At 41.8% G+C, this 17,828-nt stretch overlaps 1 protein-coding gene across 1 annotated transcript; it reads left to right on the top strand.

Annotated features, from left to right (window-relative positions):
• The first annotated feature begins 703 nt into the window (after nt 1-703).
• Nucleotides 704-16,142, top strand: LOC121866361 (decapping and exoribonuclease protein-like). The gene is made up of 2 exons (XM_042365978.1): nt 704-962; nt 15,971-16,142. The coding sequence occupies exons 1-2, from the start codon at nt 811-813 to the stop codon at nt 16,140-16,142; spliced, it is 324 nt and encodes a 107-aa protein (XP_042221912.1). The 5' UTR covers nt 704-810.
• The last annotated feature ends 1,686 nt before the right edge of the window (nt 16,143-17,828 follow it).

The raw sequence follows: 17,828 nt of genomic DNA, 5'->3' as shown, positions 1-17,828 counted from the left end.
GTCAGTTGGTTGAAAATGTTCAAAGGAGGGCCACCAGACTGGTGCCTGCACTTCGGCACCTCAGCTACCCTGAGAGATTGGAGCACCTGAACTTGCCTAGCTTATACTACAGATGGGCAAGGGGGGACCTAGTTGAGGTGTGTATGCATCTCAGGGGGCACTACTCAGTTGAGTGTCCTTAATTGGAGCTGGCGGACGCTCGCCCCACAAGGGGTCACAGCTCAAGATTGATGAAGCCGCAAGTCCAGAAAACTGTGAGGGCAAACTCTTTCGGAGTGAGTGTTGTAAACTCTTGGAACAATCTACCAGAGAGTGTTCTGACAGCACCGAGTGTGAGCTCTTTCAAGACAAGAACTTGACCAACACTGGAGCGGGTTCAGGTACATTCAGGAGCCGGTGCATGCCCAGTATTTGCCAACAGTGCGTGACAGAGACGTGACCGATCGCTCGGGCGGCTAGTTAGCCAATCTATTGGTGAAGAATATAAATGAAAAGAGACGTGACCGATCGCCCAAGCGGCTAACAAGCCGATCAGTGGCGAAGAGGATAAAAGTAAAAGTATTATTATTATTATGATTATTATTATTATTATTATTATTATTATTATTATTATTATTATTATTATTGTTGTTGTTGTTGTTGTTACAGTATTATAATTATTGTAATTCTAACCACCATGCATTATGGCAGAAAAATGCTTAAAAGAGCAAAAAGATTAAGAGTGTGACAGGTATTAATAAATGTTTTCAAATAGGAGATCCTGAAGGAGGCATACAAGCTAATGAGGAGTACCGGTGTGTGCTGAAGGTGATGATGGACCAGACAACAATGGTTTTTGCTCCTGAAGTGGATTGTGCTGACCCATATTTGTATGAAGAAGGTTTCAAGGATCTCAGTGGATTTGTCATGGTCAAGTGTTGCAGAGAGCTTACTGAAGATTATAAGATCAAGACTCACAAAAGGTATGGGAGGATTTATATTTACCTGTTATGTTCATTAGTAATTTTATTATACAGTGGTCCCTTATGAGGTTGGCTTGACTAAAGGCTTATGGGAAATAGGGGTTAGGTTCCATGGCTGCGATTAGCACTCAAAGTCTCACTAAGTTGCCTGTTCCTTCACTAAACAATATCTATACAGTATTGTACACTTAATTAAATTTGAGCCAAATACATATAAATGAGTATAATAAAAATTAAATAGTAAAATTTTTTACAGTACATCTTGGTATGTTGCCATAAAATAAGAAAAATGAGAGGCATGGGGTGTGTAATGTTAACCTACATCTATTGAGGATAAAATCTTTCACCTACAAATTGACAATAACACATTTGCTGTAATCAGACATATCTAGTTGCCTCAACAATTGCAACCCCAGTTGCAATTGGGGTTGCAATTTCAAATTCTGTGTCATTACTAAGGAATAACGAAGTCTCTGGTGCACTGCACTCTAAGATTAAGAGAAAACGGACTCAGGCGTCCTGAAGCGAGAGAAAACGGACTCCTATGATGGGGGACACAAGCACTCACACGTGCCACTCATACTGACAGACTTGACACTCACTTACTTGACAAGTTTTACCAACCATTAGTTGTGTACGTTATCTAGTGAATTTAGTCAATATTGTACAGTACAAGTACACTGCATTACAGTGGTCCCTCGGTTAACAATGGACCTAAGTGCAAACCTGTACTGTACATGTACTAAATGATTACGGTACTTAAATTGTTATGCCTATTGCAAATATAGATTGTTTATACAGGTATTCAAATAAATCACTATCTTACAAGAATCCCAGCAATGTAAGTTATATTCACCCAGGTCGTTTGGGTGGCAAATTATGAGAAGAGCTTAGTCACTCTTAAGTAATGATAAATAAACACGCAGGCAGGCCTTCAGCGCCAACTGTCAAATCTTATCTCAAATAAATAAACAAACAAACGCCAGACATTCTGTCACCTCACCTCCCGCCCCCTCCCTCCCAGACAAAAGATTGGTGATTTCTTTATGTTTATTTTATATAATATCTCAGACTAAAGTTAGGATAATATAATTTGCATTGCTGAAATCCTTGCAAGACAGAGATTAATTTGAATATAAGCGTCATATATTTTGCTCAAGATATAAAAAATTTAGTACATTAGTGTACAATACTGTAGTACATTTTATAAAAAGTTTTTCAACTGTATTTTTGGGTAGATTTACATAAATTTCTTCATTTATTTTCATCCATTTACATGCACACACCATACTAAAAGAAACATAAAAGAAATAAATGACCTTAGTGCAAAGCTGGAGTGCACATGTACTAATTTGATTATGGTACTAAAATTGTTATGTCCAGTGCAAATTATAGCATATTTATATTCAAATTAATCAGTATCTTACAAGAATCCCAGCAATGAGAGAAGCTTAGTAGGACTGTTAAATAAACACATAGAGACCTTCGGCTCAAACTGTCAAACATATCACCCCAATCCCCCACCCCTCCCTGGCTGGCTGGCTCCGTCCCTCCCTCCCACCCTCCCTCCCTCTCCTCCAGTCAGGGTTTTAGGCTTACAGTTTTTATCTTATATAATATCTCAGACTAAAGTTTGGAGATTATAATTTGCATTGCTGGAATCCTTGCAAGACAGCCAATAATTTGAATGTAAAATTCATATATTTTGTTCAAGAGATAAAAATTGTTGTACATTAGTGTACATTTTATCATATAAAGTTTTCAACTGTATTTTTGGGTAGATTTACATAAATTTCTTCATTTATTTTCATCCATTTACAACCATGGTTGTAGCATCTGTTACGAATGTATCCTGAAGGTTTCGCAGCTTAAGTCCATAGAGTCTTAGGTACCTTTGCTTCCAACAATAAGCATCTGGCTATATCAAAAATAGACCTCCAAGCTCGCTCCGCTGTACCATTTTGATGTGGTGAATATGGAGGAGAAAATTCATGCTTTATGTGATTTTTAATGATTAGAGTTTTAAATTCAGTGGAAGTAAATTCACCACCATTGTCAGACCTTAGTCGTTTGACAGATCCATATGGAGCAGAATCCGCCAAGAATTTTTCTGTAGCTGCCAAAGTATCACTCTTAGATCTCAAAAAATAAATCATGATCATACCAGAGAAGTCATCTACAAAGGAAATGGCATACTTAAAACCTTCTCTTGCAGTAGGGTCTACAGGACCTGCTAAATCACAGTGTACAAGTTCTAAATTGGTTGTTTCTCGCTAATCAGGTTCTCTACTTCTAGACGGAGACATTTTACCTGAAACGCATATATTACAAGAAACGCATATACAGTATTACAATCAAAATTATTCTTATCTGTAATTTTCATACCATTAACAACATTTTCTAATTTAAGTATATCTTTCACATTACAATGACCTAAAATTCTATGCCATTCCTCAATAGTGTAACTGCTGCTTTTCTGTGAGTTCACATTATTCAGATAATACAGTTTACCATGTTTATTAATATCAAACACTGTATCATCTGAGGCCTTCAATTCTGCAGAATTTGGGGAAAATTTACTGATGCTCCTTTCTCTGTGGCTGCTAAAACAGAAAATATATTCTGTTTATAGGAAGGAACACATAGAGCATTTTTGAGTAGAACTTTATGGCTATTACCATTAACATCATTAATTTCAACTCTTGCATCACCTCTGCCTGATACAATACCATTTTGCCTACTACCATCTGCTAATTCTATACAATGGTTAGAACAATCAAAATTCTGATCAAATTTTACAAACTGTGATTTATCACTTATATGTGATGTCGCGTCACAGTCTACTGTAGGGGTATCGAGATATTAAAGTTGTCTAGCACTCAGGATGGAAGGAAACTCTAATGTGGTTTTCTTGTATAATATATAAGTTATATGATAGACAGTCTGGTGCTGGAGATGCCGTGTGGTGGGGAGCAGCTCAGTAGAAGACGTTCGGTGAGTATCGTGTTGAAGGAGGTAGATGTGCAGGAGCTTCGTTAGAGAAGGTGTTGCCTGTTGCTGGCCTCCTGGTTGAATGAAATGTTAACAGCATGGAGCTTGCTGGAGGAGATGTTGCTTGTTCAGGAAAATGGGCAGAATGAGAGTTGGTTGGTGAGGAAGCTCAGAGAAGGACATGCTCGCTGGCGGGAGCGAGGACCGCCAGGCAGGCGGAGTAGAGGCGAGGGTCGCCAGGCAGCGGCAGAGGAGGAGGTGTTGCTTGTTCAGGAAAATGGGCAGAATGAGAGTTGGTTGGTGAGGAAGCTCAGGGAAGGACAGCTGGTGGGTCGCCATGCTCGCCGGTGGGAGCGAGGACCGCCAGGCAGGCGAGGAGATGCGAGGGGCAGCCAGGCAGCGGCGGAGGAGGAGGTGTTGCTTGTTCAAGAAGATTGGTCAGACTGAATCTCAAGGGAGAGACAGAGCTTATATACACCCAGCAGCGGCTATGAGTCATGGTGGGAAAACCCGAGAAGTAGCCGGTGACTAGTTCCGTTGCTAAGATACGGCGGGCATTGGAATGCGGATACGCTTGGTTGCTAGGGAAGACGGTAACAGGTGGTGGCGTGGCTACGCAGTTAGGAAGTTGTAGGGGAGACGTCCACTACACTACCAACAGGCATTGTGTATTTACATCACTACTTACATTATAAACAGAACTGACACTAACTCTAAATGCAAGTGAATGGCTATCTTCTTCACTGCTAGTTACAGACTTTCCTGAATTATTTCTGCAGCAATAATTAGTATCATGAGTAGGGGATTTGCAGTTATCACACCACCTACTAGGCTTTGCTTCATTAGGATTATATTTGTCTTTACTTCTGCACTCAGATTTTCTGTGTCCTATTTTTCCACAGGAAAAGCATTTAATATTCATATATTATAATTTTGTATTCATCACATTATCTGCATCCTCACCTTGTTGTTGTTGACACTTTTCAGTTTCTTCAAAACTTCTTAATGCTACTTTAAATTCAGAGAAACTAACAGCTGCTTCTTTCTGCGTCACAACAGTAGAAAATGTCTTATATTCTAAAGGTAATCCTTTTAATAACATTGCTACAAGTAAATTGTCACTGATGGTTTCACCTGCTAGCTTCAATGAAGCTGCTGCCGTTTCAGCCCGTATCACGTAGTCGGTAATGGTCTCTTCATTGGATTTCTTGAGTGACGTCAGTTCTGTATACAAGGCAATAATTCTTGGCTTGCTGCTGCCTAGATAATGTTCACGGAGAATCTTTAACAACTTCCTACCGTCATCTTTGGCATCTCATATTATAAGGGAAAGACTTCTATCGTCGAGGTACTGGACTAGTTCTGCAAACACTTCAGCATTCTTCTCCATCACCTCTGCACCGTCTGCATCTTGATTAACGACATCGAGAAGTTTTTGAAGTCTTAAATGGCCGAAGAACTTCACTTCCCACAACTCATACTTGCTTTCATCACCATAAAACACCAACCTGTGGCTGGGCCCATAACCTGTTGAAGTTACAGTGTTCATTTTTGGTGGATATCAACAAAATATGATGAGAGAGGCTCAGACAATGACACAAGCGTTCTTGCTCTTTCCAGTATATTTTGGGACCAGTCGTAAAAACAAAATAGACATAACATGCGCAGGGAAGTGGCGCTTTATTCCACAACTAACGCAAAACATAATAGAACATATTCACATAAATATGGGGTAACCTAGTTTATATCTAACAGTTACATTCCCCCAAAAATAGTTTTAAATATCCAATCACAGGACACAAGACAGACTTGGAAGCTAACCAACCACAAGCATTTCTTCATGTCTGCTACTTGTGAGCGTCTGTTTAGTCATACTGGGCTTATATTTATGCCTAAAACATCCTGATTGGACATCCATAATTTTGAGAATCAGTCATTAATTAATCTCAATGGAAATATTTGCAAACAAACATGTGCAATGCTGTGGACTTATTTTAATATTTGAGATGATAAATAATTTTGTTTTTAATTTTTACTTTCAGTACTTGAGTACTTTAAGAATGAGATACTATTTTTACTTCTACTTGAGTACATTGAACTTTGGATACTTTTACTTCTACTGGAGTAATATTTTGGCAGTGTAACAATACTTTTACTTGAGTAACAAAGTCCGGTACTTTTTACAGCTCTGAAGAGGAGAGTCCGGTTTTTGGTGTAGGTGATTTTAATTTTGGTCATCATTCAAGGACCATATGTACATCAATTCTAGCCCCATAACCCCACTTCTACCCCTTCAAAAATGTTCTCATATTTGTTTAAATTTTCAAGCTATAATTTCTTCATTACTTCTTTCTATTTTGCCTTGAAATTGATAGTACTAAGGCATCTAGTGTTGCCACTGAATTGTCCAGGGTGATATGTTTGTTTTTGTCTTTGGTTTTATGAACAAAAAATTTCAAGTTCGGTTGAAAAATTTTGTCAAAATATTTAGACTAAATATTCAACTGAAAATAAATCTTACAAGATAGAAAAAATGGATCCTGGAGTTATGTTGAGGAAGGGTTCTTCCTGTGCTGAGTGTTTGTTTCATTGAAATCGGTAAAAAATTGGCAGAGAAATTCAAATCTGAGTGTTGGAAAAGTTCATTTTGAGATACACGCCAATAAAGTTTCTCAACCTTTCTCCGCTGTGTAAGTTCTCATTCTGAGCCGATATTACATGTAATATCTTGTATTTTGGTGTATTTTTACATCTCCAACTGAAATCCAGTTATATTTCTTATTCTTCAGGCAATCCTGGTCACCCCTCCTTACCTTGTTGAGGCAGGGTACTATCTCATTTGAGAGGGTTTCAGAGGTGCCCACACTCCTCGTTGTCACCAGGTTTCATCAAAAGGCTCTTGGTGCATAGTCTGGTGTGCTTTTCATCCCAGTCTTTCTTTTAAGCCTTGTCTTCGGTGTTGAGTGAATCTTCCAATAGACATCTTGGCGTTACAATGATTTTTGAAAGGCTGATGAGTCCATGTTCATTTCTTTTAGAAGTGATTCTTTCTGGTAGCCAAAATTGTGTTCCAAAACTGCAGTCTTTGCAACATACTGGACACGACGAAGCCCAGCAAACTTGGGTTTGTGTGCCCGTGCCCCCATCTTGGCATGAAAACTTTCGTTTACATTTTGAGTCAGCCCTTCAAGGCATCTCTCCATGATGTCCCTTGACGACAGTGCCTTGTAGATTTCTCTTACCTTTTTCTGTGCTTCTTCAGAAACATCGATGACAAGAGACCCCCCTTATGTGAGATGTCTTCCTCCTTTTTTCCTTCTGCTAAACCTTTCTGGAAAAAGCACCAGAGTCAGATCCCATAGGGCCTAACCCATGTCGGGGGTGAGCTTCAGCGCTTAATGCGCAATGGAAGGTGTTATAACTGCCATCATGTCTAAATAACTTTTTCCAACATTTGTTCTTATGGTATTTCCATATTAGCTTGTTAGTGTGTCAATGGCCTTGTCAGACGGTTTGTTTTGGCCACCTAGGAGATTTATTCCCATGGTTTTCTCTTTCCTTGTTTTTATCTCTACCTTCTCTTCATCCAGCAGCTTCCTCAGCTTGTTCCCATCCGCTGAACGTGTTTGATACATTCAAGCTTATTCACTTGCATGCTCTAGTATGGGCCATTGCCATTGTTCATCTTAGTCACTGCATTGTAAGCACTGGAGTTGCCATCTCCTACAAAATTTTTATATCTGAAATTCAGGTCTTGAGATCTTCAAAACATTCTCTTTGCTCCTTCTGCTTCCATGACCCCAGAGGTACCTTGATAGTTCTTGGTGCATTTAGATTCGTGTTTGGTCTTCCACACCCTAAAGTCTTGAGCCGTTATCTTCTTTCTTCGGAGTTGCCCTTCCTTGAGTCCACAGGCCAAACAGTACTTGCTCATGACTTCAAAATCAACAATAAATCCTGTGCATACTCCGATGACAACGGCCATGCCAACTTTGGATGTGTGACCTCGCTTCACCATGTGCCATCGAATGATACATCAATGTTGAGTACTCCATCTTCATTGGGAATATTTGTGGTATGTTCCTCATAGGGTTTCCTGATTCTCTGAAAAACTTCTTGTTTCATTGTATAATGAGTATTCATAGCAGCAAAGATGTAATTTAGATGTGGTAATACTTGTAATTACCTATATTTGGCATGCCAAACAGACCCAGAATTCTTCTTACTCCAGCAAGGCTAATATCTTCATTGATTGACATGTGCATGAGTGCAACATTAGTCTTCTAGAGAGGTAAGTTCTTCTTATGACCTTGGGCGTCTGGTGCTGCTGAAGGCCTAGATTTCTTCTCTGTTCACAGTGTAGTGTGATGGTGTTCTCAAATACAGTTATCCCTCGGTTAACAAATGGTTCGATTAACGAAATTTTGGTTAACGAATTAGCTCCCATAAGGATTTTCAGTTCGATTAACGAAATCCTTACGACAAACACGTTTTGTTGTGCGCATCAGCTGATCGGCTAGTCCGCCAATACAGTAATTGGTTCTATGTTAACATTCGTTTCCAGTGAAATAAATATCAAGAAAGTTGGTCTCTTGAATATTTATGTATTTTTTATATTAAAATTATTGGTCATTCTGAAATTTAGTTAACCAGTGAACCCTCACTTTACGCGGTCAATTGAACCCACGGGCCGCGTAAAGTGAGAAATGCGTAAAGTGAACATCATAACATATGGGATTAATTGAAATAGAGACCGGGCCGACCCCCAAACTCCACTTTTTCAGACACAATACCTACGTTGTAGTAAAATAACTTCTTAATTTTATGATGGTATGCACACACAATTAATAATTAAGAGAAATATCAATAATATTAAGTATTTTTTTAACACTTATATTAGTAGAAAAGATGGCTGGGCACACGGGGATGGGGGGTTGGTTCCGAGGCAGAGGGCAGATTATTGGCCCTCACCTGTATCAATTGTATCACTATCCACCACAGAGGCTTGCAGGGCCTCTTTGTCAAACCCCTCAAAGTCCATATAAGTCCATATCCTCACTATCACTGACTTGGGCCGGCTGTGGTGGGTGGCGGGTGAAGAACTCAGTAATGTTTTGATTACTGGGCGACCTTGTGTGCACCCTGTTCGCGCTGCTGTCCGCGTAAAAGGGTACACACACCGCGGAAAGTGAGCATTCCGGTTTCGGCAGGGTACCGTGTAAACGTGGAAACGCGTAAAGTGAAACCACGTAAAGCGGGGGTTTACTGTATTGATAATATAGACAGTACAGGGAACAGTTTTTGTGCACCCATCTGCTGATTGAATCACCCAACAACGCTTCTCAGTTTAACATTGTTTACAGTTGAGTGAACATCGATTTTGTTGGTCTCTTGAATATTTTTGCATTTTTGCATTTAAATTATTGGTCATTCTGAAATTTAGTTAACATATTGATAATATACAGTGCAGAAATTATTATGAAACATGAAGAAGGCATTAGAACCAATGCACTCTGTAAAGAATATGGCATGTCATCATCCACTGCCTCTACAATCAGCTGTTTGATATGTAAACAAAGCTGCTGGTAATACGAGATACACACCTCAGAGTAAGTTAAAATGCAGTATTCTATTGTTTTTTATTTGTTATTGTACAGTATATTGTACTGTACAGTACAGTACTGTATTTAGTTTATATTTAATGTTTTGTTAATTCTGTTACTGGTATACAGTACTTTGTATGTACTTTTTCTGTGAGTTGGATCCTATTACCCAATATCCCATTGAAATAATAGATTCGGTTAACAAAATTTTTGGTAAACGAACTACTCTGTGGAATGAATTGTGTTTGTTAACCGAGGGACCACAATCATCTTCAAACTCAACAACAAAGTTTTCATCCTGGCAGTGGCATCGGGAGGCAATGAGGTCTTTCAATTATCTCTTGGTGATGATGATACACTCATTTTCACTATCAGGCTCATCATCGTCAGTTTTCGTTACCAATTTTTAATGAATGGATAAACGTGATAGCCTTGCTGGTCTGCTGCATCAGAGCAAGAGGTAGACGGGAGGGAGGGTGGTGGTGGTGGGGTGTGTGGAGCGACGGCTGGGGCAGATGCATCAACTGGGGGACTGGTCTACTCCTGTTGCCAGTCTCAGCGATTTTTTTTTCTATATTTCTCCTCTTGGATGCAGTCAGGGCCTTGGCACGTGCTTCCATGAGTTGTCTAATGCGTTTCGAATCACCTGTCATCCTGATTTTCGAGAAGAAATGACTGCTACAGCAGTACAAGTGAGGTAAGATATGTGGCGCACCAGTAAGGACCACCTCTCTCAAGCAGAGACCAAGAGTCACTGATAATCATTTGCACGTCAACACTTGTCAGAGAGAGAGAGAGAGTTGCCAGAAATCAAATTCTAAAGTATTTTGGGGGCTACTTATTCCCTATTTTTTGGGACAAATATTTTACCACAATCATTCATATGTATACCCGAGGGGATGTGGTGGGGAGGGGGGAACCATAATAACTGCATAAATGTTACGAATATTGCTATAAAACTCGGTCCATATACAGCGATAGGCAACATCTTTGCCCTGGAACTTTTTCATATTTTCTCTTTTTTCTTAAATCTCAGCTGGACGCTCCTCTGAAGACAGCATCTCATGATGGCTAGTGCCAACAGGGGATAAATGTTCCAAAGTGGCCACTGTAGTCCTCCTCATTAGTTATGATAAGAGCCAACAGAGTTAGGTTTGGTTAGGTTAAGCCAGGTTTTGTTAAGTTTGGAGTGGTTCATTTTTTGTGTATTTACCATACAATTTGGGTTGGTAAGGTTGTAGAGGTATGAGATATTGGTTCACACTCAGGATGGGATGGAGTAAGGAAACTCACAATGTGCTCACTGTATACATATTGTATTGGATGTACAATGCAGCTTGTTGCTGGGTAGATAGCATGGTAATAAGCGTTGAGTAGAGAGAGCTGGGTGGTGAGGGTGCCCAGAGGAGGGACACGCAACTTAAGGGACGCCAAGGTCGCTGGCGGGGCGGAGATGGTGTTGCTTGAAGGTGGCGCTGGGTAGAAAAGAGGGTGGTCACAGCGGTGTCAGGTCTTATAAGGAGGGGGTAGGCGTGGGCATATAGTTGACCCCTGGTCCGTGGGCGGCGCTGGAGGCGTAGGCTGGGGAATTCGAGAAGGTTCGGTGCTTTACAATACTCCCCTTTTCCTCCGGGTGCGGCTGGAGGTTGGCAGAGCTGCGTGCCACATATGAGGCAGAACGGGCGGTGCATGCCACAAGTGGGACATAACGGCAAGGGCGTGGATGAGCCGGCCGCTAGGGGGAGGCAACTCTGTCTAGCTACACGAGATCTGTGGGAGAAAAGAGGGATAAGGAGGGTTGTGGAGGTGATGAATGTTGTGCTTCACTCGCGACAGGTACAGAGTCCTCAGATGCACCTGCTGGGGTGTGTGGGCCTGGGTCAGGAGGAGGGGCTACGTTAGGAAGAGTGTCCATGACAGCAGCAGGGTGCATGACAGCAGCAGGGTCACGACAGCAGCAGGGTGCAGGACAGTAGGAGGGGGTACCTGGGGGAGAAAAGAGGGGTGTGTGGGTCCGCGGCATGGGGTACTGCTGGGCCGGGGGCGGCGTCTGAGGCAGGACGGGTGTGTTGGGGTCGGTAGGACGTGGTGCTTGGGGCAGGAAGAGGAGCGGCTGTCTGCTTAGAGTAGCAGAGCTGGTCTAGGGTGTCTAACCTGCAGTGTAGAGACAGTAGTTGTAGAGCCGATGAGAGCTGCCTCTGTGTGGATAAGCAAGTCTTCCATGTTGTTTGAAGACTGGGAGAGTGATCAGTTTCTCCTCCATCCTGTGTGAGTGCGAATCTCCGGGGGTCACCATTTGTGGAGGTATGAGATATTGGTTCACACTCAGGATGGGATGGAGAAAGGAAACTCACAATGTGCTCACTGCATACATATTGTATTGGATGTACAATGCAGCTTGTTGCTGGGTAGGTAGCATGGTAATAAGCATTGAGTAGAGAGAGCTGGGTGGTGAGGGTGCCCAGAGGAGGGACACGCGACTTGAGGGACGCCAAGGTCGCTGGTGGGAGCGGCAGCCGCCAGGCTGGCACGGAGGAGATGGTGTTGCTTGAAGGTGGCACTGGGTAGAAAAGAGGGTGGTCACAGCGGTGTCAGGTCTTATAAGGAGGGGGTAGGCGTGGGTAGATAGTTGACTCCCACTCCGTGGGCGGCGCTGGAGGCGTAGGCAGGGGAATTCGAGAAGGTTCGGTGCTTGTAGGGGAGGAATCCACTACAAGGTTTTCATAAATTTTCCCAAGAAATGAATATGAAATCCATACAAAAATTCATTGAAATATACAGGAAAAACATATTTCTGTTCAAAATGCCGTGGGTGGTCCTAAAACAAACAATGACATAAAACTTCAACATTCAAGCTCATATTTTTGAGATTATAAGAGTGTCCTCCTCTTCTTATATACAGTATTCTAATGATACTCTGATGTTAACTAGGAATTCTGAAGAGTGGAGCATTATAAATACTAAATGTGATAAGTAAAGAAAAAGCTCATATAAACTAATGAACAGTCAACATTGACAGAAGTAGGTGTGTGACTCGCCTCTCTTTATCTTTCAGAAATTGAAAGAAATGTTTCTTTTCCTTAAGGAGTTGCTACAGCAATTAATAGCTGGCACAGTACCAGGGCCCCATTGTAGCTGCTATAACGAAATGCACAAAACAAAAGACAAACCTGATTTTGCAAAAAAAATGTTTTCCTCCATTTATTCCTTGCCTGGTAATTATTTAGTTTACTCCTCAGCCACTTGGCAGTGCCACTTTGGGTGCTGAACATGTACTGGAAGAATTTGCCATGCTTCCCTTACATAAGCTCCAGTGCACTTGTACATACTGTACATTAGGGGGCAGGGAAAAAAACACTTTTATTTGAGTTGCAGGCTGCACTTTTCAGGCATCGTTTGTATGGCTGTAACAAACACCTGTGCAAAATTTCATGCCATTTCATGCATACTTACCCTGCCGCATCGCGAACGACTTTTTGTCAACTTTTAGTGTATACCAAAAATTAGGTGTCATTTAATGTTTTCCAGGATAATGATAAATTTTACATGGGTGACATCGATTTAATTCACATGTTATTTTACAGGTACACCGTATAGAAAATCATTACAAGTTCATATTGAAATTCTTTTTTGTGCGGAACCTTGGCATCATTTTCCTAGACAATAATCTTTGCCTAATATATCCATCTCTCGATTCGTATCCCGTCACTTCAGTGCAAGCTTCAGTCATCACTTTTATGCCTCTCTCGACCGCCTGAGTGCTGTTTGGCCACTTGGGCACCACTAATGGTGTCTCAAGAATGTCATTAACCTGTAGATTTGACAGAGAAGCAATGTAAGGAGGCTCAGTCTTGAGTTCATTCCTCCAGTTAATCATGGAATGATAGTTTTTTGCTTGCCACTTTAGTTTCGGAGTCACCACCTTTCTCATGTTGACTACAGGAGGCACATCCTCATTCCCATCTCCATCTTTACCCTCCTCATCAGTATAGTTTAACAAATTCTCGTCAACAGCAGCATCAGAATCTTCCTCCTCCTCTTCAGATCTGCCAGTGCATTCTTCCTTTTGCTGATTCTCCTCTCTAATTTTTCTTATCATTGAGACAGCTTTTTCTCTAACAGTCATGTCCTCATCTGCACACATACCAAGAAGAAGTTGATCTGTGTGGGCGAAGTATGCATTTCTCTGGACAGCCTTCTTCACTATCGTCTCCTCCTCACTATTCAGGTGTTTCATATATAGCAGGGACTGGAATACGTTCCTTGAGCCGTGTGTTACGTAAGGGTGTATCTTGATGTAAAACCACATTGGAGCACTGAACTTTATTATTGTAATGACAATTCTTTTCAACTCATGGCTGGGTCTTGATGTTGCTACATACAGCCTGAGGATTCTACTCCATAAGGTGTTCCACCTTGACACACAGGGAGGACCTGGCTCAATAGCAGCCAAGTCATCTTCAACAACACCTGTGATAACTCCTTTACAAATCCTATACAGGTATTTCTGATCCCAGGACAGATCTTTCTCCACTTCATCATTAAACACAGGGAAATCAGGGAAACTGACTGGCTGGAAGGCGACAACTGGAAGCTCAGACAAAGACTCCTTGATCTGCTTTCCAATGGGACCACGCCAATGCTCAGGACCACTTGGTTTACCATCATAGTGATAAAAAACTGCGCGGAAAGACAGCTCATTTCCGTGAAGCTGACATATGAAATAATGGAGCGGGTGACCAAGTAACATTTCAAGATGATGAATGACTCCATTTTCTGATCCTACATTTACATTGGTTCCATCACAACCAACACACACAATGGGCTGCTGGGTTAGATTTTTCTCCACCAGAAACTCGTGAATAGTTTTGGCAATCTGCTTTCCGTGTCCAGTCTTGGGAGTCACATGTGTGAGATATTCATTGCCAGGCTCAACCATGATGACATAATGATCTTTCACCATCATCCTCGAACTCCATTTCTCGGTCTTCTCATTCTTTATCATCACACGAGTGGCGGTTCTCTTACCATCAAAATAGAGTGACGTCAAATTATCTAAACTAGCCATCTCAATTTCTTGCCTCTTAAATCGGTATTTTTGTCTCGCATCCCGCAGCTTATGTGGTCCAATAACCTGACTCTTGTCATCCTTTGTGATAATGCCATAGTCAGTTAAGGTGGCAGTAGCAATGGCAGCTCCAGCATAATCACTAATCAAGTATCGGTCACAAGCGGCAGCCAGTGTAGGTCTCCCCTACATTACAGTACAGTAACACAACATTGAGAAATGAAATGAGAAAAGGCTGATAATCAATATAGACATAGCACCATACTCATCTGCAACAAGACAACTTAAATGAAATAAGAGATATAAAAAAAAAGTTGATGAACACTGAACAGAACATTGCACCGCCACAGCGGCTGTTTGGCTAGTACTGTAGGTAAATTTAAAAATTTCAGTAGAAAATGCGGCAGACTAAACCTCGACATATCAGCTTCAAATTTGGCATGGAGTCTTAGATATGTATAAGGAACAATGCCTGAAGAGTGCAGCTTTGAGCAAAATTTCACTGCCCCCTACGTGTACATGCTTAAGATGAAATTGAATGCTATGAATACCATTAACATTTAGATTTATTATTATGTACAGTCTCGTTCAAGATTCTTTGAACACTGCTGGAGACAGCTGGCAACTCAAGGCCGTTTGTTCACTATAGTACGTAGGATAATATAATACGAAACAGCAAAGCCCAACCATAAATTAAGCAATGGAGAACTAAGTAACCAATCACCGATCACTTTTAGATTCATTCATAATTTTTACTACATACTATAGTAAACAAACTGCCTTGAGTTGCCACCTGTCTCCAGCAGTGTTGGAAGAATCTTGAACGAGACTGTACCTTACTACAATACTTGAGATGCTTATTATTTCTATTTTTTACACCAATATAGTTTGAATGTCATGAAATATTGGGAAACATGGGTCTGATACAGAATTTAGGCTATGAAACACACTTCTATTTTTACATTAACAGTATTCATTTTGGTTTAAGTAATTTTGGTGCATGGCAGTAAATACAGGTGCAGTAGACAAGCTGAAAACACTGGATGGGCTTGAGCCAATTGTTTTTGCTGATTTGTACTCTCCAAATTACCCACTTGAGTACAGTATCTAAAAAGTTCCACAATCTCAACAATTCTCAAGTGTGTTTGAATTTACTGACTAAATTCAGACTTTGGATATTTTGGACCTTTTGGGTATTTCTTAAAAGACTAGAGCCCACAGTTGTTGAATTGGAGGGGTTCAAGTGTGCATTAATTGTTCATTTATAGTCTATTATATACAGTATATACATGAAGTAATTTGGAATTCTTCTTCTGAAATATATTTTTGTTTGGTATTCTCTTCAGGTACAAGCTCAGTCAGTGGTGGGCAGAAAATAAACTCTCTGGAATTCCTCGCATTTTGACAGGCTACAGGAATGATGATGGAATTGTGCACACACTGGAGCTTTATGAGACTGATGACCTTCCAGAAATGGCTGAGGTAAGACTGAACAATTATCAGGGATGGCTGAGATAAGACTGATCAATTATCAGGGATGGCTGAGGTAAGACTTCTAGCGTATTGCCAGATACCCAAAGAATGTTCTATATTACTGAGGGTATACTCAAACACTTGTTGTCTTTAAAAGTAGGTTCTATTCTCGTACGGGAGATATAATACAGTATGACGCGGAAGCCTGTGGGCACGCCACCAGGACTCGGTCTTGACTACTTCTACATCTATCTATGTATTACTACGCACTGGCCTGTACAGATGCCAGCATTCACAAGCTGAATACATAAAGTATAAATGTGATAATTTATATACATAATATGGTGCACAATAAATAGAATATTACATAGAATTAATACATGTTCTGTAATACTTTACTATACATAATTAATAAGAGTAATATAACAATATACAGCTGAAGGTACTACTTTGTGTCCATATATATCATATACCTCCCTCCCCCCCTATACGCTCATAGTTTCATCTTGAGCGGACCATTTGTTTCTGAGTCACTCGGACCTGCGGAGTACTGGGGCAGAAACACAAGGTGGGGATGGATTTACTTTAGAGACATCAACATTAGGGGACTCAACTGGGGAGGGGTCAACACTAGGCAGCTCCACAGGTCGGAGGAAACGACGGTTCCTCCACCATACTCTACCACTAGGAAGACGCACTTGGTAGTCCCTGGACCGGCCAATACCCATAACAACCCCAACCTTGTCCCAGCGGTGAGATACCGGATCTTGAATCCTGATCTGCTGGCCGATACTCAACCTGGGAAGGGGGCGGGCATGACAGTCGTACCGAGCAGCGACATCTGCGGCTCGTTCTGCTGCACGGCGGTCACATTCTTCAGTCTTGGCCTGCCACTCTTGAGAAAAAGACTTCGGGTGGGCAGGAACACAAGACCTGAGATGATGTCCGTATAGAACCTGGGCTGGGGAGCGTCCGGTGAAGTTCGGGGTGTTGCGTAACTCCAACAAACCTCGATCGAAGTCCTCGCAGTCGATATTTCCTGAGGGTGACACCTTAAGGATCAGGTGTTTCACAGTCTTGACTGCGGCTTCAGCGTGTCCATTCGCCTGGGGGTAGTGGGGCGAGGTCACGACATGACGGACTCCCCAACGGTCCATGAAGTCCCGGAACTCGTGGCTGGTGAACTGGGGTCCTCCATCAGTCCTGAGGCGGAGGGGAACACCAACTTCTCTGAAGTAATGCCTGAAGCTCCGGATGGTAGCAGTAGCCGTTGTATCACTACCACAGGGGACGACAACAGGCCATCCAGACAGTCGGTCGGCAATGACGAGGAAGGACTTCCCTGCAACTGCAAAGAAATCGGCCGACACAGACTCGAAGGGTCTTGAAGGGTTATCGTCGCACATTAAAGGTTCCTGTTGCTGGCTAGGTTGCAGAATCTGGCACGGTTCACAGGCACGGACGGTACTTGCAATGTCCGCGTTGATTCCGGGCCAAAATACAGTCTGCTTCGCCCGTCGCTTGGTGGCCTCCACTCCTCGATGGCTGTCGTGAAGGCGGGCCAAGGTACGGCGGCGTAGGGCAGCAGGAATAACTACTCGTGGACCATACAAGACGAGGTCTCCATCACAATAGAGGTCCTCGCGTATTTTCCAGTACGGGAGTAGCGATTCATGAAGGTCGTATCGGTTAGATGGAAATCCCTGAGACACACAGTCGACGAGCCGGATG

Source organism: Homarus americanus, unplaced genomic scaffold (genome assembly GCF_018991925.1).
Source record: "Homarus americanus isolate GMGI-L3 unplaced genomic scaffold, GMGI_Hamer_2.0 scaffold30745, whole genome shotgun sequence".
Lineage (NCBI taxonomy): Eukaryota > Metazoa > Arthropoda > Malacostraca > Decapoda > Nephropidae > Homarus > Homarus americanus.
This window is presented reverse-complemented; position numbering and strand designations above follow the sequence as displayed.